General features: G+C 37.4%; 1 protein-coding gene across 1 annotated transcript in view; it reads left to right on the top strand.

Annotated features, from left to right (window-relative positions):
• LOC127678092 (vomeronasal type-2 receptor 26-like) overlaps positions 1-26095 on the top strand; it is a 39956-nt gene that overhangs the window by 11991 nt on the left and 1870 nt on the right. Inside the window, exons 4-5 of the mRNA XM_052172898.1 lie at positions 5018-5233; positions 9123-9246. Coding sequence (XP_052028858.1) covers positions 5018-5233; positions 9123-9246 — 340 coding nt within the window. The remainder of the gene's footprint in view (positions 1-5017; positions 5234-9122; positions 9247-26095) is intronic.

Genomic DNA, 26095 nt, shown 5'->3' with positions numbered 1-26095 from the left:
CAGAGCTTCTGGACTAATATCCACTTATCAGTGATTGCATTCCATGTGTGTTCTTTTGTGAATGAGTTACTTCACTTAGTATGGTATTTTCCAGTTCAACCATTTGCCTAAGAATTTCATGAATTCATTGTTTTTGATTGCCGAGTAGTATTCCCTTGTATAAATATACCATATTTTCTGTATCCATTGCTCCATTGAGGTACATCTGGGTTCTTTGCTGCTTCTGGCTATTATAAATAAGGCTGCTATGAACATATTGGAGCATGTGTCCTTATTGCACGCTGGGGAATCGTATGAGTGTATGACTAGGAGTGGTATTGTAGGGTCCTCAGGAATTGTCATGCCCAGTTTTCTGAGGAGCCGCCAGACTGATTTCGAGAATGGTTGTACCATCTTGCAATCCCACCAGTAGTGGATGAGTGTTCCTCTTTCTCCACATCCTCTCTAGCACCTGTTTCTCCTGAGTTTTTTGATCTTAGCCCTTCTGACAGGTATGACATGAAATCTCAGGGTTGTTTTGATTTGCATTTTCCTGATGATTAAGGATATTGAACATTTCTTTAGGTGCTTAGCCACTCGATATTTCTTTGGTGAAAATTCTTTGTTTAGCTCTGTACCCCATTTTTAAAGGGGGATATTTGGCTCTCTAGAGTCTACCTTCTTCAGTTCTTTGTATATCTTGGATATCAGCCCTCTGTCAGATGTAGTGTTGGTAAAGATCTTATGCAAATTTGTTTTTGCTGTTTTATCCTTCTGACAGTATCCTTTGCCTTACAGAAACTGTGTAGTTTTATGAAGTCCCATTTGTCAATTCATGATCTTAGGGCACAAGCTATTGGTGTTCTGTTGAGGAAATTTTCCCCTGTGACCATGTCCTCAAGGGTCTTCCACAGTTTCTTTTCTATTAGTTTCAGTGTGTCTGGCTTTATGTGTAGGTCCTTGATCGACTTGGAGTTGAGCTTAGTACAAGGAGATAAGGATGGATCAATTCGCATTCTTTGGCATGCCTACCTCCAATTGAAACAGCCAATTGTAAAAAGGCTATCTTTTTTCCACTGGACATTTTCAGCTCCTTTGTTGAAGATCAAGTGACCATAGGTGTGTGGGTTCATTTCTGGCTCTCCAATCCTATTCAATTGAGACAGGTGCCTTTCATTGTACCAATACCATGCAGTTTTTTAACACTACTGTTCTGTAGTATTGTTTGAAGTCCAGGATACTGATTCCCCCCAGAAGTTCTTTTACTGTTGAGAATAGTTTTAGTCATCCTCGGTTTTTATTATTCCAGATGAGTTTGAGAATTACTCTTTCTAACTCTATGAAGAACTGAGTTAGGATTTTGATGGGGATTGCATTGAGTCTGTATTTTGCTTTTGGCAAGATGGCCATTTTAACTATATTAATCCTGCCAATCCATGACCATGGGAGATTTTTTCCATTTTCTGAGGTCTTCTTTAATTTCCTTCTTCAGAGACAGGAAGTTCTTGTCATACAGATCTCTCACTTGTTTGGTTAGACTCACACTTTAAATAGTTTGTGGCTAATGTGAAGGGTATCATTTCGAGTTTTTATGTTCTTGTTTGCATCCTTTGATCTCCTTAGGCTAATTTACTGTGTAAGGTCCAATTTATTAATAACATCTCTTAGCTCCAGTATTTATTGAGCTTTTGTCTCACTGACTCATGCATTAATGATAGTGGTATATTAGTCTCCCACTATCAATATGTGAGATCAATGTGTGATTTGAGATTTTTTATTATTTTAATTTTAATTTTCTATATTCTCTGTTTACTTTCCAAATGATTTTCCCTTTTCCATTTTCCCCAACCCCATAAGTTCCTTAAGCCCTATTCCCTCTGCCCATTCTCCTATAAACCCCCTCCTACTTCTCTGTACTGGTACTCACCTACAATGCTGGAATGAGCATTTTCAGGATCTAAGACATCTCCTTCCTTTTTCTTGGGAGTCATTTGATGTGTGAATTGTGTCTTGGGTATTCTGAGTTTCTGAACTAATATCCACTTATCAGTGACTGTGTTCTATGTGTGTTCTTTTGTGGTTGGCTTACCTCACTTAGGATGATATTTTCCAGATCCAACCATTTGCCTAAGAATTTCATGAATTCATTGTGATTTGAGATTTCCTGGTGTTTTTTTTTTTTTTTTTTTTAACAGACTTGGGTTTAGATGTTTGTGGTATAGTTGTTGAGAATTGGGATGTCATATTGGTGGATTTGTCATTTCATGTGTATGAATGTTCTTTCCCATCACTTTTGAGTAATTTTCATTTGAAGTCTATTTTGTCAGGTGTTAGAATATCTATTCTACCTTGACTTTTAGGTCTATTTGCTTAGAAACCTTTTCCCCAACCCTTTACTCACAGGTAACAACTATCTTGATTTTGAGATGTGTTTCATATGTGCTTTGAAAGATTGGATCTTGTTTTCAGATCCATTCTGCTAGCGTGTGTCTTTCTATTGAGGAATTGAGTCCGTTGATATTGAGAAATATCAATGAAGCTTTTTGTTTTTATCTGGCCAGAAGTGGTGGAATGTGTGAGTATGAGTGTATGTGTGTTTGCTTTTCTGCATTCTTCCCTCTTTTGGTTTTTCTGCTGTGAGGTTATGTATTTCTTATGTTTTCATTGGTGTATTTTACATCCTAGGGTTGGAGTTTTCATTTTAGCACAATCTGTAGAAATCAATTTGTGGACAGATATTGTTTAAATTTGTAATTATCACAGAATATCTTGTTTTCTCCATCAATGGTGATTGAAAGTTTTGCTGTGGTATCTTAGAGACTACTATGTAATTGTCTAGACCTTTCTGGCCTTTAGTGTCTCCACTGAGATATTTGTGTAATTTGAATACGTCTACCTGTATATGTTACTCGGCCTTTTCTCCTTGAAGCATTTATTTTTCTTTCTATGTTCTATAGGTTCAGTGTTCTGATTGTTGTATAGCAAAGTGAGTTTATTTTCTGATCCAATCTATTTTGTGTTCTAAATACATCTTGTACCTTTATAGGCATTTTTAAAGGAATTAGGTAATTTTTCCTTTTTAGAGTGTGTTAAATATGGTCCTTTGAACTAGGATATTCTCCTTGTTCTATACCCATTATATTGATTTGTATTTCTTTTATATTTGTTCTTTCTCAGTGCCCCATATTTCCTGCATGTTTTGTGTCAGGGACACTGACTCTCCCTGTGGATTTCATGTCAACTAGCACACAGTCAAGTCGGGACAGATTTTTATTTGTCTGGTTGAGTGTAGTGTTTTATGCTAATTTGTTTCTGTTTTAAATTCATGAATTTAGTGAACTCACCTTAAATTCACTATTAATCTTTTTAATAATGTGTATCATGTCAGAATTTTCTTTTTCTTTTTTTTAAATTGGATATATTTATTTACATTTCAAGTGATTTTCCCTTTCCTGGATCCACCTTCCACAAAAGACCAATAGGCCCTCTTCCTTCCCCCTGTTCCTCAATCCACCCCTTCCCTGTCCTGATATTCCCCTATACTACTGCACTGAGCCTTTCCAGGACAGGGGGCCAGTCCTTTCTTTTTCTTGCTCATCGTTTGATATGTGAATTGTGTCTTGGGTACTCCAAGCTTCTAGGTTAATATCTGTTTATCAGTGAGAGCATACCATGAGTGTTCTTTTAAGACTGGGTTACCTCACTTAGGATGATGTTCTCCAGTTCCATCCATTTGTCTAAGAATTTCATGAATTCATTGTTTCTAATGGCTGAATAGTACTCCATTGTGTGTGTGTGTGTGTGTGTGTGTATACATATACATATACATATATATATATATATATACACACACACACATTTTCTGTATTTATTCCTCTGTTGAGGGACATCTTGGTTCTTTCCAGCTTCTGGCTATTATAAATAAGACTGCTATGAACATAGTGGAGCATGTATTCTTATTATATGCTGAGGAATCCTCTGGGTATAAACCCAGAAGTGGTATACCATGGTCCTTCTGAAGTATCATTCCCAGTTTTCTGAGGAGCCGCCAGACTGATTTCCACTGTGGTAGTACCAGCTTGCAACACCACTAGCAGTGGAGGAGTGTCTCTCTTTCTCCACATCCTCACGAGCAACTGTTTTCTCCTGAGTTTTTGATCTTAGTCATTCTAACTGGTGTGAGGTGAAATCTCAGGTTTGTTTTGATTTGCTTCTGCCAGAGTGAAACGTGCCAAAAAGACAGAGAAGCAGAATAGACAACAGGGAGAATTTTTTCACATTAATTCTAGCCTCACTGCTGTGTCCTGCAGCAAAGGTTTGTGGTGTCTTTAGCAGTTGGATCTTACCATCTGGTTCTTATATGAAACCAAAGGAAATGATCATAACCTGCATTGCCTTGGTGTCTTTTGGGTGCTTCTTAACTGCCACAAGGATATTTTATATATAATAAACTATAATACCTCTCTAAGTTCTTTTTAAATTGCCCTTTTCTTTGTAACTAGTTTAAGTTGTAGCTATATATGACTTTTTCATAATCTTCAAGTTTTGTTAACTTACCCTACACTATTCGCTCTGACTCCCATCCACCGTTGCAACACTCCATCACATGTTCCTATACATTTCTGTACCACAGATGTTCTTCTTTTGCTTCATTCCTTATTTACAAATTTCATATTTTAAAATCTGAAAATGGTCTTTTATTTGAACTTTCTTGAGTTATGTAGAGCGGTGAAAAAAATGTGGTTTTTCTGAAAACCCTTATGCAAAAGTTTAAAGCACCTCATTTAAACTGTTTTTATTTTTCATAGTTTTTCATGTCTGAATAGTGGTGATAGAGCTGGTGAAAAGCATATAACAATGGTAATGTGTTCGTATAACCCTATATATACTAGCGTTATGATAAATGTGTGATAAATGAAACAAAACCCAAAGCAACTGGAACATACAGTGAGTAAAAGAGAGGGCAGTTATAGTACCCAGGTTTATTTGCAACCTAGTGAGTTATACTGGAATTTCTGACAGTTATTTTCTCTTTTAGCTCCATCCATTTTTACAAAAAGGCCAACTTTGGAGAAGCATCAATGAGGAGGACAATGTGAACCAGGAAGTTTCAGCAACCAAGCTTGACATCTTTAATTACCAGTCTCTGCAGAGTGGTACAAAAGCTCAAGTGAAAGTTGGCGAGTTTGTGTTTGAATCTCACAGTGTTCAGCATTTTTACATAAATGAGAAACTTATAAATTTTGATGTACAGGTGAGTATCTTTAAAGCCAGCACTTGTGGGAAAAACAAAAAAGAGTGGAGTGTGCAGTAGATGGTCGTAGCAGGTCGTTCATAGGAGAGCTCTGCCATTCAGATCCTGAGTGGATAGGAAAACCAGCAGGACCAAACACACTGAAGGCCCCCAGGACAGGAGCTGCAGGGCTAGTGCGCATGGCTTTTCACACTGCTCTGAGTACCTGTTATGGGTGAAGCTGCTTAGCTGTGAGGGGGCTAGGCAGACTGAGAGGAGGCTGGCTTTGATCCTTTCCCATGGCAGCTGGGAATGCTGAGGCTTGCTCTGTGCTTTTACAAGGCAGGTTTAATAAAAGAGAAAGTTCATAGTTTTTTGTTTTATTATTAAAAAATAAAAAAAGGAGAAAAGAAGAAAGAGAAGATAGAGAGATGATTGATCTCCATGACCATATGAAAGAGAAAATAAGAGTGAAAGAGACGAGAGAGAGACAGAGAGACAGAGACAAAGACAGAGTTAGAAGGGAGCACTATAAAAGACAACTAGGAGAGGCAGGAAGTATGCACTTATAATAAGCTGAGTTAACCTGGAATTTGCTAGGTAACCGAGGGGCAGGGAAAGCCTGGCTGTAGCCAGGTAACTGCAGAGGTGGAGTCCAGCACACGGGAATGGGGCACACCACATGTGATGGATGGCCACAGGATTATGGAGTTGAGTCCCCAGAGTGGCCTTGCTGAACCAAGCCACACACACCACGGTCCCACAAGCACTATGTACAGTGCTCATTGTGGAATTCCTCAGAGAACAGGGTTAAGGGAATGTTGAGTGCCATCAGTCTGAGAGTTCCCTTATTTTGTCCTTTCTAATGCTGAATACCAGAACTTTCTGCCCAAGAAGCACTGTAAGAATTACTGATTCATTTTGGATTAATTCTTCTGATGGTTTCATTCTTGTAATGATCAGATACATCCATGGCTTACCTAGAAAATAAAAAGAAAAAAGAAAAAAGAAACATCTTGGACAGCTATTTGGATGGATCATAGTGGTCAAGACTTTAGTGGAAGTAACTGCCTTCACTAAACAAATAAAATAAACACATATGGATGAAAGAAGTCTCCCCAAATAAGGATTTACAAATGTAACTTTGATTTTTATGAAGTTAATTATCATCTCTGAGGCTTACTGCTATCCTAATCCTACTTCAGGATGCTTCTAGACTCCTATAGTCTATTCTAGTTCTAGAATATTTACAGCTTTTGAGACTTAATGCTGAAGAAGCTCCTCATCTCTACCTCTTTCTGAGTTCTGGCTGGCTGGTTCAATTCAGGTATTCTGGCTCAATGTCTTCTTCAAGCTGATTGTTTCAAGCTGACTTCTCTCAGTTTCTGATTGAATTTGCTTTGCTTTGCTTCATACTAAGTTTGTCAATATATTCTAATCTTTTGGCTCCTTCTCAAGTTCTCCTGGATCTCTCATTATCTGTGTCTAGCTTGTACTCTCTACAACCCCTCTCTGTACAACTGTGCAGGTAAAACTCATTGACCCCCAACCCTCATGCACTATTCCTTTATGTTTCTAACAGAAGTCATCTAGGAAATGCTATGACAAGTGAGTAAAATTTCTGGAGATAGTCCACATTTTTGAGGAGTTGTAATGGACTCACTCTGAGAGGCAAAGACCCCAGAGACTTTGACTGAGATATTGCTCCTCTTTCCACTCTGTATTGTGTAACTTAAATTACTATGTATTTATTCATTCTGTTGGGTACATTTACTTCAGAATCAATATGAAGATATACTTTCATGTAATAAGGCTGTTTTGATGAATTGATGATTTTCCAATTGCTGATCATGATTTTAAATAGCTCCTATATTGATACAAGTATTGTCAAGGGCCCTATAAAATAAAAGTTGCAAATAGAGCTCTTTATAACTTCATGTTTCTTGGATTAATTGTGCTAGGGAAAAAACAGATTGGAAAATGTAATGAGCAATGAGAAAACATTTATTCAATGATAAGTCTAAGAAGAACCCTACAAGTGTTTACTGTGGAAAAGCAAGGCCATATGAAACTGTTGCTTTAAACTTATAATGAACTGATACAATCAAACACTGCTTTGAATTTATAATATCCTTTTTGCTTTAATTCTCCCTTTTTAATATTGTGTGTATGAAGTAATATTTTTTACATAGGTTTTTGTATCAAAAAAGCTATAAAAAACTGGAAGCAATAATAAAGACTTTGAGCAGCCTCTTTCTGCTTTGTCCACTGTTTGTTTCTGTGCCCCTTACTTTGACTTTCTTAATCTCTTTTCTTTTCTTCCATTCCTTCTTTCTTTTCTTTTCTTCCTACCTTTCTTAATTCCTTCCTTCATCCCTTTTCATTTTCCTTTTCCCTCCCTACTTCCTTCCTTGCTTCTTTCTTTCCTTCCTTCCTTCCTTCTTTTTCCTTTCTTCCTTACCTCACCCCTCTTCCCCTCTCCCTGTTCTTTCTTTTTTCTTTCTTTCTTTCTTTCTTTCTTTCTTTCTTTCTTTCTTTCTTTCTTTCTTTCTTTCTTTCTTTCTTTCTTTCTTTCTTTCTTCCTTTCTTTCTTTCCTTCCTTTTGGCTATGGAAGAGTTATACAAATTTGAGCCTCTTGCTTGCTTAACAAGAGGTCCCTGAGTCAATGTCTAATGACTCCAAATAACTAAGTTTCTTTTCATAATCAAATCGTGCTGCAGCAGGAGTCAATTGCAAGAAGACATCAGCTTTTGTACCAGGATAAGCAATATCAAGTTAATTGTCCAAAGCCATCAGCTTCTACCACTAGAATAGAGAGAATTAAATATCCAGAAGCCATCCGTTTCTGGGCCCCAGAACAGTAAGAGAGTGTTAATGGTCAAAGGTCTCCATCCTTTGTCCTTCATCTGTCACTGTGTCCTACCTCAGTACCTGATTGTAGAAGCTAGCACCCTAGTCAATTGCTATTCTTTCCTGTCTATACTAAAGAGAGTTTGGTGTTTCCTATCTCTGACTCATTCTGTCAAATCTTTCTCTGATTTGTCACTGTACCTGTCCATCAATTGGAAGATAATTTTAATCATGGGTGCTTTATTCTACAAACTAACTCTCCCTTCTTTGTTGGGATTAAGGATATATTCTGGGATTGAGCCATGCCACAACTAGAAATAGATTTTTCAGTAAATATCATGATCTTAGGTTTCACAGTGTGAATCAATATCCTGTGACAGATATTTCTGTACTTCAATGTAAAATTATAGGCACACTCATAGCCTTATTGCTGTAACTGTTCACAATGATCATCTCTGTGATGTGATAAAAATAGGTGATATGTAGTAATGTGGAACATTATGATCATCAAGAGACCTGATAAGTTTTATCTAATGCAAAACACTGGGTACATCAACCACGCCAAGGCAGGTCTCATATCCAGGAGTAGTTCGTCAGCACAAGAAGGGAATCCACAATACATGCATACTTTTATTTGGTTACAGGTTTGTTTTTATTTCTTTTGCTTTATGTGATGTTGTATTTTATTTTCAAGATTTTGATGCTTAGTTGAGTTTTGGGGACTTCAGTCTGTTCTTTTGAGAAAGAACTCAAATTTGGGCAGGTTTAGAGAGGGAGAAAACCTGGACAGAAATGGGGAAAGGATCAAAATATATCAATTAAATAAATGAAATAAATGAAAGCAAGAAAATCAATCAAACAATGAAATAAAATAAAGCAACAGTTCAAAAAGAGAATTAGAGAAATGGAGAAACAAGCAATTTGGCTTCACATTCTCTAAAATTGTGGTAGTTCTTCTTTATTACAGTACACAGATGTCCTGCTGAAATTTACCATCTCGAAGCTAATATTGAATGTCATGAGCTGATAGCCTGATCTCCTCTCATGTCTCCTATTCAGACTCCTTTTGGTCATTGCAACCGAAGTTGTCTACTTGGATTTAGGAAAATACAAAGCGATTGGAATAAATTCTGTTGTTATGATTGTGTCCCATGTCCAGCTGGAGAGATTACAAATGAAACAGGTATTTATAAAATGGTTCTGAATGTGGAAATGATGCACCACAAGATAGGGATGATAACACAACACCTGAAGACACAGTTATATTTATGTTGCTGACTCTCAGTACTTTAAAACAAGTTAATTCTGGGTGGTGGTTGTGAATTTCTTAATGCCAACTCTCAGTATGTGGATCTCTGAGTTCAAGCAATCCTGATTCACACACTGAGTTCCAGGACAGCCAGGGATAAACAGAGAAACCCTGTCTAGAAACAAACCAAAAACAAATAAAAACTTTGATCTCAACCCAGTCATTTTTGTTACTGATGTTTATCTGTTAGTTTTATTTGCTATGCTGTGTGTATTGATCTCAAACTCCTTGGATCCAGCAATTCTCCAGGCTGAGCCTTCTGGGTGACTATGACCACAGGAGTGTTCTCCTGTATCTGGTCTAGCTTTGTCTTCTGGACTTCTGCTTTGTGTTTAAGTTTCTTTTCTTTTTATCCCTGCTTTTCACTACTGATTGTATAATAGCTAGAGCAGTATTAATGAGTAAGGTTAGTGCTCTCTGTATACTGTATACATTTATTGTTCTCTGTATACCCTAAACTTTGAGATGCATTATAGAGCATAACCTTATGTCATGATTACAATAAATATTAATATTAGCAATGGTTTTTACACAGAAATTTGACTTCCAACAGACCATATAATTTGATCAGGTCATAAAACCTAGAGGCAGCTGAGACAAAATACAGACTTGTCAAGTGAGAGCAACTGCCAAAAATATTGTATCAGAGTGACATTGATGGCAGATACAGCAGTCCTTTTCTGGAACCCTGGGACACTGGGATACTGGGACCCAGGGACCACTTCCTATGGTAAATTGTAGAAACTCCATAAATATTTGTTGATGATTAAATAAGTATTTCCTGTATGAATTAAAAGTTTCCTTTTGAAATAATATGATTTTTCTGGGAGCTCTCATTATGCATTCCCTGGTGTGGTAAGGCAATATCAGGTCACTGTATAACCGAGTACTCAGAGAGCCCAGAAGATGAATTATGATGATACCAAATCCACACAAAGATCCAACAAAGAAAGAGAACTTCAGTCAAATTTCCCTTATGAATATCAATGCAAAAATACACAATAAAATTCTTGCCAATGGATTCCAAGAACACATCACAATCACCTTGATCAAGTAGGCTTTATACCAGGGATGCAGGGATGTTTCAATTTAAGGAAATCCATCAATGTAATCCACTACATAAGCAAATTCAGTGAAAAAAACCAAGGTCATTTAATTAGATGCTGAAAAATCATTTGACAAAATTCAGCATCCTTTCATGCTAAGAGTTTTGAAAAGATCCAGATTCCAAAGCCTATATCTACACAGAGTAAAAACAAAATTCAGCTAACCAATAGCCAACTTAAATGGAGAGAAATTTGAAGCAATCCCACTAAAATCAGGGAATAGACAAGGCAGCCCTCTCTTTCCGTATCTATTCAATATAGTACTTGAAGGTCTAGCTAGAGCAATTAGACAACAAAGGGAGGTCAAAGGGTTACAAGTAGGAAAGGAGAAAAGCAAGTTTTCACTATTTGAAGCTGATATAGTATACTTAAGTGACCCAGAAAACTCCATCAGAGAAATCCTACAGCTGATAACAATTTCAGCAAAGTGGCTGGATATAAAATCAACTCAAGCAAATTAGTAGCCTTCCTATACTTAAAGGATAAATGGGGTGAGAAAGAAATTGGGGAAATGACTCCCTTCAAAATAGTCACAAACAATATAAAATATCTAGGGGTGACTCTAACCAAACAAGTGAAAGATCTATATGACAAGAACTTCAATCTCTAAAGAAAGAAATCAAAGAAGACCTTAGAAAATGCAAAGGTCCCCCATGATTGTGAACTGGGAGAATTAATAAGTAAAAATGGCCATCTTGCCAAAAGCAATATACAGATTCAATGCAATCCCCATCAAAATCCCAACTCAATTCTTCACAGAGTTAGAAAGAGCAATTCTCAAATACATCTTGAATAAGAAAAAACCAGGAGAGCAAAAACCATTCTCAACAGTAAAAGAACTTCTGGGGGAATCAGTATCCCAGAGCTCAAGCAGTACTACAGAAAAATAGTATTCAAGCATATAAAAACTGCATGGTATTGGTACAGTGACAGGCAAGTAGATCAATGGAATAGAATTGAAGACCCAGAAATTAACCTACCACATGCACATGTTTTCTTGATCTTTGAAAAATGAGCTAAAACCATCGAATTGAAAAATATTGCTTTTTCAACAAATGGTGCTAGCTCAACTGGAGGCTAGCATGCAAAAGAATGCAAATCGATCCATTCTAATCACCTTGTACAATGTTCAAGCCCAAGTGGATCAAGGACCTCCACATAAAACCAGACACACTGAAACTAACAGAAAAGAAACTGCAGCCGAACCTTGAACACATGGGCACAGGGGAAATTTTCCTTAACAGAACAGCAATAGTTTAGGCTCTAAGATAAAGAATTGATAAATGGGGCCTCATAAAATTACAAAGTTTCTGTAAGACAGAGGATACTGCCAATGAGACAAAATAGCAACCAACAAATTGATAAAAGCTCTTTACCAACCTTACATCTGACAGAGGGCTAATATCTAATATATACAAAGAACTCAAGAAGTTAGACTACAGAGAACCAAATAACCCTCTTAAAAATGGGGGGGGGGCAGAGCTAAACAAAGAATTTTCAACTGAGGAGTATAGAATGGCTGAGAACCACCAAAAAAAATGTTCTACATCCTCAGTCATCAGGGAAATGCAAGTCAAAACAACCCTGAGATTTCACCTCACACAAGTCAGAATGGCTAAGATCAAAAACTCAGGAGACAGCAGTTTCTGGACAGAATGTGGAGAAACAGTAACTCTCCTCCACTGCTGAATAGTACTCCATTATGCATATATACTACATTTTCTATATCCATTTCTCTGTTGAGGGACATCTGGTTCTTTCCAGATTCTGGCTATTATAAATAGCACTGCTATGAACATAGTGGAGCATGTATCCTTATTCCATTGGAGAATCCTCTGGGTATATGCCCAGTTGTGGCATTGCAGGGTCCTCCTGGACTATTATGCCCAGTTTTCTGAGGAACCGTTAAACTGATTTCCAGAGTGAGTATACCACCTTGAAATCCCACCAGCAGTGGAGGAGTGTTTCTTTTTCTCCACAACCTTCCAGCACCTGCTGTCTCCTGAGCTTTTTTTCTTAGCCATTCTGACCAGTGTGAGGTGAAATCTCAGGTTTGTTTTGATTTGCCTTTCCAGGATGACTCAGGATGTTGAACATCTCTTTAGGTGCTTCTCAGCCATTTGATATTCTTCATGTGAAATATTTGCTTAGTTCTGCACCCCATTTTAAATAGGGTTATTTGGTTCTCTGGAGACAAACTTCTTGAGTTCTTTGTATATATTAGATATTAGCCCTCTATTGGATGTAGTGTTGGTAAAGATCTTTCCCCAATTTGTTGCTTGCAATTCTGTCCTATTGATAATTTCCTTTGCCTTACAGAAACTTAGTAATTTTATTGAGGTCCCATCTGTCAATTCTTTATCTAAGGGCATAGGGTATTGGTGTTCTGTTTAGGAAAATTTCCCCTGTGACTATATGTTCAAGGCTCTTCCCAAGTTTCTTTTTTATTAGTTTTAACTTATCTGGTTTTACATGGAGTAACCCTTGATCCAGTTGGACTTCACCTTAGTACAAGGAGATAAGAATGTATTGATTTGAATTCTTCTGCATGTTAATCACGAGTTGAATCAGCACCATTTGTTCATAAAGATTTTTTCCACTGCATGGATTTAGCTCCTTTGTCAAAAATCAAGTGACCATAGGTGTGTGGGTTCATTTCTGGGTCTTCAATTGTATTCTATTAATTTACATACTTGTCACTGTACCAATACCATGCAGTTTTTAACAGTATTGCTCTGTATTATGGTTTGAGGTTTGGGATACTAATTTCCTCGGAAGTTTCTTTACTATTGAGAGTAGTTTTCAGTATCCTCGATTTTTTGTTATTCCAGATGACTTCATGAAATGCTCTTTCTAACTCTATGAAGAATTGAGTTGAGATTTTGATGAGGATTGCATTGAATTTGTAGATTGCTTTTGGCAAGATGGCCATTTTTACTATATTAATCCTGCCAATCCACGAGCATGTGAGATCTTTCCTTCTTCTGAGGTCTTTGATTTGTTTCTTAAGAGACATGAAGTTCTTGTCATATAGATCTTCACTTATTTTGTTATAGTCAGACAAAGGTATTTTATATTGTTTGTGACTATTTTGAAGAGTGTTCTTTACCTAATTTCTTTCTCAGCCTGTTTATCCTTTGAGTATTGGAAGACTAGTGACTTATTTGAGTTAATTTTATGTACGGCCACTTTGCTGAAATTGTTTATCAGCTATAGGACTTCTCTGGTGGAGTTTTTTGGTGGAGTCTGGTGGAGTCACTTAATAATACACTATCATATCTACAAATAATGATAATTTGACTTCTTCCTTTCTAATTTGTATCCTTTTGACCCCCTTCTGTTGTCTAATTTCTCTAATTAGAACAGTACTATATTGAATAGATATGGAGAAAGAGGGCAGCGTTGTCTATTCCCTCATTTTAGTGGGATAGCTTCAAGTATCTCTCCATTTAAGTTGATGTTGGCTAATGGTTTGCTATATACAGTTTTTACTATGTTTAGATATGGGCCTTGGATTCCAGATCTTTCCAAGACTTTTAGCATGAAAGGATGCTGAATTTTGTCAAATACTTTTCCAGCATTTAATGAAATGACCATGTGGTTTTCTTCTTTGAATTTGTTATGTAGTGAATTACATTGATGGATTTCTGTTTATTGAACAATTCCCTGGGCTGAACACTATTTGATCGTGGTGAATGATCGTTTTGATGTGTTCTTGGATTCTGTTGGCAAGAATTTTTATTGAGTATTTTGGCATTGATATTCATAAGGAAAATTGGTCTGAAGTTCTCTTTATTTTTTGGATCTTTGTGTGGTTTTGGTATCAGCGTAATTGTAAATTCATAGAATGTGTTGGTTAGTGTTCCTTCTGTTTCTATTTTGTGGAATAATTTGAGGACAATTGGTGTTAGGTCTTCTTTCAAGGTCTGAAATAATTCTGCTCTAAAACCATCAGGGTGTGTGCTTTTTTTTTTTTTGGTTGGAAAATATTCAACGACTACTTCTATTTCTTTAGGGGTTATTGTACTGTTTAGATGATCTATTTCATCCTCATTTAATTTTGGTATTTGGTATTTGTATGGGAAATTGTCCATTTCCTCCAGATTCGCCACTTGTGTTTAATATAGGCTTTTGTAGTAGGATCTGGTGGTTTTTTGAGTTTCCCCAGTTTCTGTTGTTATATCTCCCTTTTCATTTCTGATTTTGTTAATTTGCATACTGTCTCTGTGCCCTCTGGTTAGTATGGCTAAGGGTTTATTTATCTTGTTGATTTTATCAAAGAACAAATTCCTCATTGTGTTGTTTCTTTGTATGCTTCTTTTTGTTTCTACTTGGTTGATTTCAGCCATGAGATTGATGATATTCTGCCTTCTACTCCCCTTGGGTGTATTAGCTTCTTTCTGTTCCAGAGCTTTCAGATGTGCCATTAAGCTGTTAGTATATGCTCTCTCCATTTTCATTTTGGAGGCACTTAAGGCTATGAGTTTTCCTCTTAGAACTGCTTTCATTGTGTGTCATAAGTTTGGGTATGTCGTGCCTTCATTTTCATTAAATTCTAAAAAGTCTTTGATTTCTGTCCTTATGTCTTCTTTGGCCAAGGTATCATTGAGTAGAGCATTGTTCAGCTTCCATATGTATGTGGGTTTTCTGTTTTGTTGCTCTTGAAAACTACCCTTACTCCATAGTGATCTGATAAAAGGCATGGGATTATTTCACTCTTATATATATTTGGGTCTTTTTGTGACCAATTATATAGTCGATATTGGAGAAGGTACCATGAGGTGCTGAGAACAACGTATATTCTTTTGATTTAGGATGAAATGTTCTATATCTGTCTCTTAAATCCATTTTGTCAAAAACTTCAATTAGTTTCACTGTGTCTGTTTCCATGATCAGTCCATTGAGGAGGGTGGAGTGTTGAAATTACATACAATTATTGTGTGAAGTGCAATGTGTTCTTTGAGCTTCAGTAAAGTTTCTTTTATGAATGAGGTTGGCCCTGCATTTGGAGCATAGATGTTCCAAATTGAGAGTTCTGCTTGGTAGATTTCTTTCTTTGTTGAGTAGGAAATGTCCTTCCGTGTCATTTTTGATAACCTTAGGTTGAAAGTTGATTTTATCTGATATTAGGATGGCTACTGCACCTTGTTTCTTGGGACCATTTTCTTGGAAAATTGTTTTTCAGCCTTCAACCCTTAGGTAGTGTTTGTCTTTGTCACTGAGGTGCTTTTCCTTTATACAGCAAAATGGGGGATCTTATTTACATATCCATTCTGTTAGTCTATTTCTTTAATTGGTGAATTGAGCCCATTGGTGTTAAGAGATATTAAGGAATAGTGATTGTTGCTTCCTGTTGTTTTTTATGTTATTTTTATGTTTGAGTGGTTATCTTCCTTTGAGTGTGTTAAAAGCAGATTACTATCTTGCCTTTTGTAGGGTGTAGTTGCCCTCCTTATATTGGAATTTTTCATATATTATCTTTTTTCAGGTGTGTAGTGTTCCCTGAATTTCTATTTTGTTGAGTATTTTGAAAAGTATTGGTATCAGCTCTTCTTTGTAGATCTGATAGAATTCCCTACTAAACTTACCTTGTCCTGGGTTCTTTTTTGATGGGAGACTCTTAACAGCTGCTTCTACTTCCTTGGGACTTAGGGGACTTTTTAGATTGATTATCTGGTTATATATATGTAGCAAGTTGTCCATTTCATCCAGATTTTCAAACTCTGTTGAATATAAGTTCATGTATTAGGATCTGATAATTTTTTGAATTTCCAAAGTTTCTGTTGTTATCTCTCCCTTTTGATTAATGACTTTATTAATATGCATAATGCCTCTCTGCCCCTGGTTAGTATAGCTAACAGTTTATCTATCTTGTTGATTTTCTCAAAGAACCAGCTCTTGGTTTTGTTGATTCTTTATATAGTTCTTTTTGTTTCTGTTTGTTTGATTTCAGCCCTGGGTTTATTTCCTGCAGTCTACTCCTTGTGAGTGTATTTGCTTCTTTGTGTTCTAGAGCTCAAGTGGTCTGTCAAGCTGTTAGTGTTTCTCCATTCTCTTTTTGGAAGCACTCAGATTTATGAGCTTTCCTCTTAGCACTACTTTCAGTGTGTCCCTTACGTTTCGGTATGATATGTCTTCATTTTCATTAAATTTTAAAAAGTCTTTAATTTCTTTCTTTATTTCATTCTTGATCAAGTTATCACTGAGGAAAGCATTGTTCACAGTCCACATGTATATGTGTTTTCCATTGTTTTTGTTTGATCTTAAGACTAGCCTTAGACCATGGTTATCTGATAAGATGCGTGGAATAATTTCAAAAATTCTGTATCTGTGGAGGCTTGTTTTGTAACCAATTATATGGTCAATTTTGGAGAAGGTATCATGAGGTGCTGAGAAGAAGTTATATTATTTTCTTTTAGGGTGAAATATTCTATAAATGTCTGTTAGATCTGCCATGGATAGTCCCAGCTAGGAAGATTCAGATTGGAGAGGGAACTTTGGATTTCAGGAGAGGAACAGGTTCAGTGGTGAAAAACAGAAACAACCACACACAGAGGCAGTTTGGATCTGAATGTATTTAGGAGCTCTAAAGTAAGGATTTTTATACATGAAGAGTTGGCATTACCTTTTCAAAGATGTAGTCAGTGAGGCAGGCACAATTATCATAACAATTTGGCACAAGGAAATGAAAAAATCAATCAGGTACAATGTTTCTCATGTAATAGATTCAGAGTATCAACTTAGAGATGTCATCAATCTTCCTGATTAGAATACAGAGTCACTTATAGTTGACAGCAAACCTTCAAAGAGTTTGAAGTTTCTTATACCCCCTGGGTTTTAATACGTTTTCGTGAGAAATTTTTTTGTTTCGTTTTGTTTGGTTTTTGTTTGTTTTTTTTATTCGATGTATTCTTTATTTACATTTTAAATTATTTCCCCTTTTCTGAGTCCCCACTCCCTGCAAGTCCCATAAGCCCTCTTCCCTCCCCCTGTTCCTCCATCTGCTCCTTCCCACTTCCCTGTTCTGGTATTCTCCTCTACTGTTGCACTGAGTCTTTCCTGAACCAGGGGCCACTCCTCTGTTCTTATTGGACATCGTTTAATATGTGGATTATTTCTTGGGCATTCCAAGTTTCTAGGTTAATATCCAATTATCAGTGAGTGCATACCATGATTGATCTTTTGAGAGTGGGTTACCGCACTTAATATGATGTTCTCCAGCTCTATCCATTTGCCTAGGAATTTCATGAATTCATTGTTTCTAATGGCAGAATAGTACTCCATTGCGTAAATATACCACTTTTTTTGTATCCATTCCTCTGCTGAGGGATACCTGGGTTCTTTCCAGCTTCTGGCTACTACAAATAGGGCTGCTATGAACATAGTGGAGCATGTGTCCTTATTACATGCTGGGTAATCCTCCAGGAATATGACCAGGAGTGGTATAGCAGGGTCCTCCAGAAGTGCCATGCCCAGTTTTCTGAGAAATCTCCAGATTGATTTCCAAAGTGGTTGCACCATCTTACAATCCCACCAGCAGTGGATGAGTGTTCCTATTTCTCCACATCCTTGCCAGCACCTGCTGTCTCCTGAGTTTTTGACCTTAGCCATTCTGACTGGTGTGAGGTGAAATCTCAGGGTTCTTTTGATTTGCATTTCCCTAATGATTAATGATGTTGAACATTTCTTAAGTTGTTTCTCAGCCCTTCGAAGTTCTACATGTGAAAATACTTTGTTTAGCTAGTACCCCACTTTTTAATGGGGTTTTCTCGGTTCTACCTTCTTGAGTTCTTTGTATATATTAGATATTAGTCCTCTTTCAGATTTAGGGTTGGTGAAGATCCTTTCCCAATCTTTTGGTTGACATTTTGTCCTTTTGACAATGTCCTTTGCCTTACAGAAACTTTGTAGTTTTATGAGGTCCCATTTGTCAATTCTTGATCTTAGAGCATAAGCTATTGGTATTCTATTCAGGAACTTTTCCCCTGTGCCCATGTCCTCAAGGGTCTTCCCCAGTTTCTTTTTTTTTTTTTTTGGTCATTTTAATATTTTTATTTTCTATATTGTTTGTTTACATTCCAAATGATTTCCCCTTTCCCAGATTCCCTCCCCATATGTCCCATAAACCTTCTTCTCTCCACCCATTCTCCAATCACCTCCATCCTTTTCCTCTGTCCTTATATTCCCTTCCAATGCTGGATCAATCCTTTCCAGGATCAGCACCCTCTCCTTACTTCTTAATGGGAGTCATTTGTTATGCGATTTGTGCCTTCAGTATTCAGAGCTTCTGGGGTAATGAATATCCACTTATCAGAGATTGCATTCCATGTGTATTCTTTTGTGATTGGGTTACCTCTCTTAGGATGATATTTTCCAGATCAAAACATTTGCCTAACAATTTTGTGAATTAATTGTTTCTAATTGCTGAGTAGTATTCCATTGTGTAAATATACCACATTTTTTGTATCCATTCCTCCTTTGAGGCACATCTGGTTTCTTTCCAGCTTCGGGCTATTATAAATAAGGCTGCTATGAACATAATGTAGCATGTGTCCTTATTGTATGCCGGGGAGTCATTTGGGTATATGCCCAAGAGAGGTATAGCAGGGTCCTCCAGAAGTGTCATGTCCAGTTTTCTAAGGAACTGCCAGACTGATAACCAAGGTGGTTGTACCATCTTACAGTCCTACCAGCAGTGTAAGAGTGTTCCTCTTTCTCCACATCCTCACCAACACCTGCTCTCTCCAAAGTTTTTGACCTTAGCCATTCTGACTGGTGTAAGGTGAAATCTCAGGGTTGTTTTGATTTGCATTTCCCGAATGATTAATGATGTTTGGCACTTCTTAAGGTGCCTCTTGGACATCCGAATTTCTTCAGCTGAAAATTCTTTGTTTAGATCTGTACCCCATTTTTAATAGGGTTATTTGGTTCCCTGGGGTCTAACTTCTTGAGTTCCTTGTATATATTGGATATTAACCCTCTTTCATATATAGGGTTCGTGAATATCCTTTACCAATTTGTTGGTTGCCTTTTTGTCCTTTAAACAGTGTCCTTTGCCTCTCAGAAACTTTGTAATTTTATGAGGTGCCATTTCTCAATTCTTGATCTTAGAGCATGAGCTATTGGTTTTCTATTCAGGAACTTTTCCCCTTTGCCCATGTCCTCAAGGGTTTTCCCCAGTTTCTTTTCTATTAGTTTCAGTGTGTCTGGTTTTACATGGAGGTCCTTGATCCACTTGCAGTGGAGTTTAGTACATGGAGATAAGAATGGATCAATATGCATTCTTCTGCATGCTGACCTCCAATTGAATCAGCACCATTTTTTGAAAAGACTATCTTTTTTTCCACTGGATGCTTTCAACTCCTTTGTCAAAACTCAAGTGACAACAGGTGAGGGTCCATTTCTGGGTCTTCAATCCTATTCCATTGATCTGCTTGCCTGACATGTACCAATACCATGCAGTTTTTTATTACTATTGCTCTGTAGTAAATTTTGAGGTCTGGGATAGTGATTCCCCCAGAAGTTCTTTTACTGTTGAGAATAGTTTTAGCTATCCAGGGTTTTTTGTCATTTCAGATGAATTTGAGCTCTTTCTAGCTCTATGAAGGACTGGGTTGGGATTTTGATGTGGATTGCATTGAATCTGCACATTGCCTTTGGCAAGATGGCCATTTTAACTATATCAATGCTGCCAATCCATGAACACTGAAGATTTTTCCTTTTTTCTGAGATCTTCTTCGATTTCCTTCTTCAGAGATCTGAAGTTCTTGTCTAATAGGTCTTTCACTTGTTTGGTTAGAGTCACACCAAGATACTTTATGCTGTTTGTGGCTATTGTGAAAGGTGTCATTTCCCTAATTTCTTTCTCAGTCTGCTTATCCTTTGAGTATATAAAGGTTACTGATATGCTTGAGTTGATTTTGTAGCCAGCCACTTTGCTGAAGCACTTAATCAGCTGTAGGAGTTAGCTTCTTTTTGTTCCAGGACTTCCAGTTGTTCCATTAATCTTCTAGTGTATGCTCTCTCGAATTTCTTTTTGGAGGCACTCAAAGCTATGAATTTTCCTTTTAGCACTGCTTTCATTGTGTTCCATAGATTTATATATGTTGTGCCTTCATTTTTTTTAAAATTCTAAAAAAAATCTTTGATTTCTTTCTTTATTTATTCCTTGAACAAGGTATCATTGAGTAGAGTATTGCTCAGTTTCCATGTGTATGTGGGTTTTCTGATGTTTTTATTGTTATTAAATACCACTTTTACTCAATAGTGATCTGATAGGAGGCATGGGATTATTTCAATCTGCTTACATTTGTTGAGGTCTGTCTTGTGACCCACTATATGATCGATTTTTGAGAAGGTACCATGATGTGCTGAGAAAAAGGTATATTCTTTTACTTTGGGATGAAAAGTTCTATATATATCTGTTAAAACCAATTGGTCCAAAGCATCAATTAGTTTCACTGTCTCCCTGCTTAGTTTCTGTTTTCCTGATGGTCCATTGATGAGAGTGGGGTGTAGAAGTTACCCACAATTATTGTGTTAGGTGCAATGTGTGCTTCAAGCTTTAGTAAAGTTTCTTTTATGAATGAGGGTGCCCTTGTAGTTGGAGCATAGATGTTCAGAATTCAGAGTTCTTCCTGTTGGATTTTTGTTGGAGGCTGAACAATACTCTACTCAATGACACCTTGGCCAAAGAATAAATAAATAAAGAAATCAGAGACTTTTTAGAATTTAATGAAAATGAAGGCACAACATACCCAAATCTTTGGAACACAATGAAAGCAGTGCTAAGAGGAAAACTCATAGCCCTGAGTGTCTTCAAAAAGAAAATGGAGAGAGCATACACTAGCAGCTTAACAACACACCTGAAAGCCCTGGAAGAAAAAGAAGCCACTTCCCCCAGGAGGAGTAGAAGACAGGAAATCATCAAACTCAGGACTGAAATCAATCAAGTGGAAACAAAGAGAACCATACAAAGAATCAACGAATCAAGGAACTGGTTCTTTGAGAAAATCAACAAGCTAGATAAACCCTTAGCCAGACTGACCAAAGGGCACAGAGAAAGTATCCGAATTAACACAATTGGAAATGAAAAGGGGGTTACAACAACAGAAACTGAGGAAATCCAAAAAATCATTACATTCTATTACAAAATCCTATATTCAACACAACTGGAGAATCTGTAGGAAATGGACAATTTCCTTGATGGATACCAAATACCAAAATTAAATCAGGAACAAATAGATCATCTAAACAGTCCTATAACCCCTAAAGAAATAGAAGGGGTCATAGAAAGTCTTCCAACAAAAAAACCCACAGGACCAGATGGTTTCAGTGCAGAATTCTATCAAACCTTCAAAGAAGACCTAACACCAATACTCTTCAAACTATTCCACAAAATAGAAACAGAAGAAACACTACCCAATTCCTTCTACGAAGCCACAATTATGCTGATACCAAAACCACACAAAGATCCAACAAGGAAAGAGAACTTCAGACCAGTTTCCCTTATGTACATCAGTGTAAAAATACTCAATAAAATTCTTGCAAACGAAATCCAAGAACACATCAAAACGATCATCCACCATGATCAAGTAGGCTTTATCCCAGGGATGCAGGGTTGGTTCAGTATATGGAAATCCATCAATGCAATCCACTACATAAGCAAACTCAAAGAAAAAAAAAACACATGGTCATTTCATTGGATGCAGAAAAAGCATATGAAAAAATTCAGCATCCTTTCATGCTTAAAGTCTTGGGAAGAACAGGAATTCAAGGCCCATACCTAAATATAGTAAAAGCAATATACAGCAAGCCGGTAACCATCATCGAACTAAATGGAGAGAAACTTGAAGCAATCCCAATAAAATCAGGGACCTGACAGGACTGCCCCCTTTATCCTTATCTTTTCAATATTGTACTTGAGGTACTAGCTCGGGCAATTAGACAACATAAGGAGGTCAAAGGGATACAAATTGGAAAGGAAGAAATCAAACTATCATTGTTTGCAGATGATATAAAAAAAAACTCCACTAGAGAACTCCTACAGCTGATAAACAACTTCAGCAAAGTGGCAGGTTGTAAAATCAACTCAAGCAAACCAGGAGCCTTCCTATACTCAAAGAATAAGCAGGCTGAGAAAGAAATTAGGGAAAGGACCCCCTTCACAATAGTCACAAACAGTATAAAGTACCTTGGGGTGACTCTTACCATACATGTGAAAGATATCTATGACAAGAACTTCAAGACTCTGAAGAAAGAAATGGAAGAAGACCTCAAAAAATGGAAAAACATCCCATGCTCATGGATTGCAGGATTAATAGCGTTAAAATGGCCATTTTGCCAAAAGCAATATATAGATTCAACGCAGTACCCATCAAAATCCCAACTCAATTCTTCACAGAGTTAGAAAGAGCAATCCTCTAATTCATCTGGAATAACAAAAAAAACCCAGGATAGCTAAAACTATTTTCAACAATAAAAAAATTCTGAGGGCATCAGTATCCCTGACCTCAAGCAATACTACAGAGCAATAGTGTTAAAAAACTGCCTGGTATTTGTACAGTGACAGGCAGACGGATCAATGGAACAGGATTGAAGATCCAGAAATGAACCCGCACACCTATGGCCTCTTGATCCTCAACAAAGAGGCTGAAAACATCCAGCGGAAGAAAGATAGCCTTTTCAAAAAATGGTGCTGGTTCAACTGGAGGTCAGCATGCAGAAGAATGGGAAATGATCCATCCTTGTCTCCTTGTACTAAGCTCAACTCCAAATGGATCAAGGACTTCCACATAAAGCCAGACACTCTGAAGCTAATAGCAAAGAAACTGGGGAAGACCCTTGAGGACATCAGTACAGGGGGAAAGTTCCTGAACAGAACACCAATAGCTTATGCTCTATGATCAAGAATTGACAAATGGGACTTCATAAAATTACAAAGTTTCTGTTAGGCAAAGAACACCACCAAAAGGGCAAATCGGCAACCAACAAATTGGGAAAAGATCTTCACCAACCCTACATCAGATAGAGGGTTAATATCCGATATACATATAAAGAACTCAAGAAGTTAGACTCCAGAAAACCAAATAACCCTATTAAAAAATGGAGTACAGAGTTAAACAAAGAATTTTCACCTGAAAACTCCAGTTGAAAAAGCACCATTTGTTGAAAAGGCTATCTTTTTACCATTGGAGGTTTTCAGCACCTTTGTTGAGGATCAAGTGACCATAGGTGTGTGCCTTCGACCTCAAAAAATGGAAAAACCTCCCATGCTCATGGATCGGCAGGATTAATATAGTTAAAATGGCCATTTTGCCAAAAGCAATATACAGATTCATCGCAATACCAATCAAAATCCCAACTCAATTCTTCACAGAGTTAGAAAGAACAATCCTCAAATTCATCTGGAATAACAAAAAACCCAATAGCTAAAACTATTCTCAACAATAAAAGAAATTCTGGGGGTATCAGTATCCCTGACCTCAAGCAATACTACAGAGCAATAGTGTTAAGAACTGCATGGTATTGGTACAGTGACAGGCAGTCGGACTAATGGAACAGGATTGAAGATCCAGAAATGAACCCACATACCTGTGGCCACTTGAGTCAATGTTTTCTATGTGATCTTCAGCATCTGAGATTCTTTCTTCTATCTCTTGTATTCTGTTGTTGACGTTTGCATCTATGACACCTGATTTCTTTCCAAAGTTTTGTACCTCCAAAATTGTCTCCTTTTCTCATTTCTTAGTTAGTTCTACTTCCCATTTTTGATCCTGGATGGTTTTGCTCAGTTTATTCACTTGTTGGTTTGTGTTTTCCTGTAATTCTTTAAGGGTTTTTTCTGTTTTCTCTTTCAGGACTTCTTCCTGTTTACCCTTGTTCTCCTGTATTATTTAAGTGATTTTTTGTGCTTCCTCTTTATAGACTTCTATCTGTTGGCCCATGTTTTCCTGTATTTATTTAAGTGATTTTTGTGTTTTTTTAAAGGCTTCTATCTGTTGACTCAATTTCTCCTGTACTTCTTTAAGGGAGTTCTTTATGTCCTTCTTAAAATACACTATCAGCATCATGAGATGTGATTTTAAATCCAGGTCTTGCTTTTCTGGTGTATTGGGGTATTCAGGACTTTCTGTTGTTGTAGAACTTGGTTTAGATGATGCCATGTTGCCTTGGTTTCTGTTGGTGATGTTCTTGCATTTGTGTTTTGTCATCTATTTATCTCTTGTGGTAGCTGGGCTTGCTATCTCTGAATGTGGCTTATCTGTGCTCCTGGGTGAACCATTCTCCCTGTGTACATCAGTATGTAAGTATTCCTGTGAGACCCACTCTATTGTGGTTGTATTTAGGTATAGAGCTCTGTGGCCCCGATCAACTCTGGGTGTAGGTGGTACTCAGAAGACTCCTGTCCTAGGCTGTCCCTAGGCTCTTGTGTCCTCAGGGCTTCAGGCTGTTTCCTCTAAGATGCATGGGTGATCCTACCTGTGCTGCTTGGTCTCTCTGCACTCTTGAGTGGTTAGCTACCTCCATGTGTCACTTGGATAGGGTACATGGTGACAGAGGGTGGTCCCAAGTCATAGAAGGTAACCAGAGAGTTTTGGGTGTGATCCTCTAGTGAGGGTGGTTCTTCTTGTGCAAGAAGACCCTTCTGCACTACTGGGTGGATAGCTAGATTCCTGTGCTACTTGGTGATGGTGAGCTTTGGCAGAGGATGGTCCCAAGCAAGAAACAGAAACTTGAAGGCTTCTGTCAGAGGATCCTGGATGGGATACTCTAAGCTGCAAAGCAGGTCTCACCTGTGTTGACTGTCTGCTCTGCACCACTGTGTGGGTAGCTACCTTCTTGTGCCACTTGGAGATGGTGCACTGTGGCAGAGGATGATCTCAAGCCAGAGACAGTACTGGAAGGCTCTGCCGGAGTGTTCAGGACAGTATCCTCTGAGCTTCAGGGCAGGTCTCACCTGTGCTGACTGTCTGTTCTGCCTAAAATCCATAATTTTTGACTGTTTTTATTTAAGTTTTGGATAGATAAACCCAGTCAATATCTTTTCCTGTCCTTGCACCTACATTATATTATTAGTTCCCTTTTCATGACTTTGTTTAATTGTTTTACAACTTCATAAAATGTGTTCTAAGTTGTAGATGTCTGCTTTCTAACTCAGAATCAATCTATTGGTGACAGTTGAAGACTGGCAGAATTCTCATTGTAGTTTTAATATCAGAGAGGACTTAATAGTAGTCCTATATTATGGAGCATAATAATTAGTAAAATTTTAGGGATTCTTACCAGATCATCATTATACATTAAGAAATCATCTATTTCTCTATGTAGAATCACTGCAAGATAGTAAATCTGCATTAGTCTGTGTAACTCTCCAACAAAGGGCTAATTTATGGTGAAGTGTGTGTGTGTGTGTGTGTGTGTGTGTGTGTGTGTATGTGTTTTTCTGTTTATATCTCTGTGTCTCTGTGATTTTGTGTGTATGTATGAATATATGTCTATGAGTCTTTGTGATTGTGTGTATGCATAATAACAGGAAGAACATATTTATAGCAGAGACTTTTCCTCTTATGTAATTCCTTCAGCCTTGCCTAGAAGGGCAAATCCATGTTGACTTT

This window comes from Apodemus sylvaticus, chromosome 2 (assembly GCF_947179515.1).
Source record: "Apodemus sylvaticus chromosome 2, mApoSyl1.1, whole genome shotgun sequence".
Lineage (NCBI taxonomy): Eukaryota > Metazoa > Chordata > Mammalia > Rodentia > Muridae > Apodemus > Apodemus sylvaticus.
This window is presented reverse-complemented; position numbering and strand designations above follow the sequence as displayed.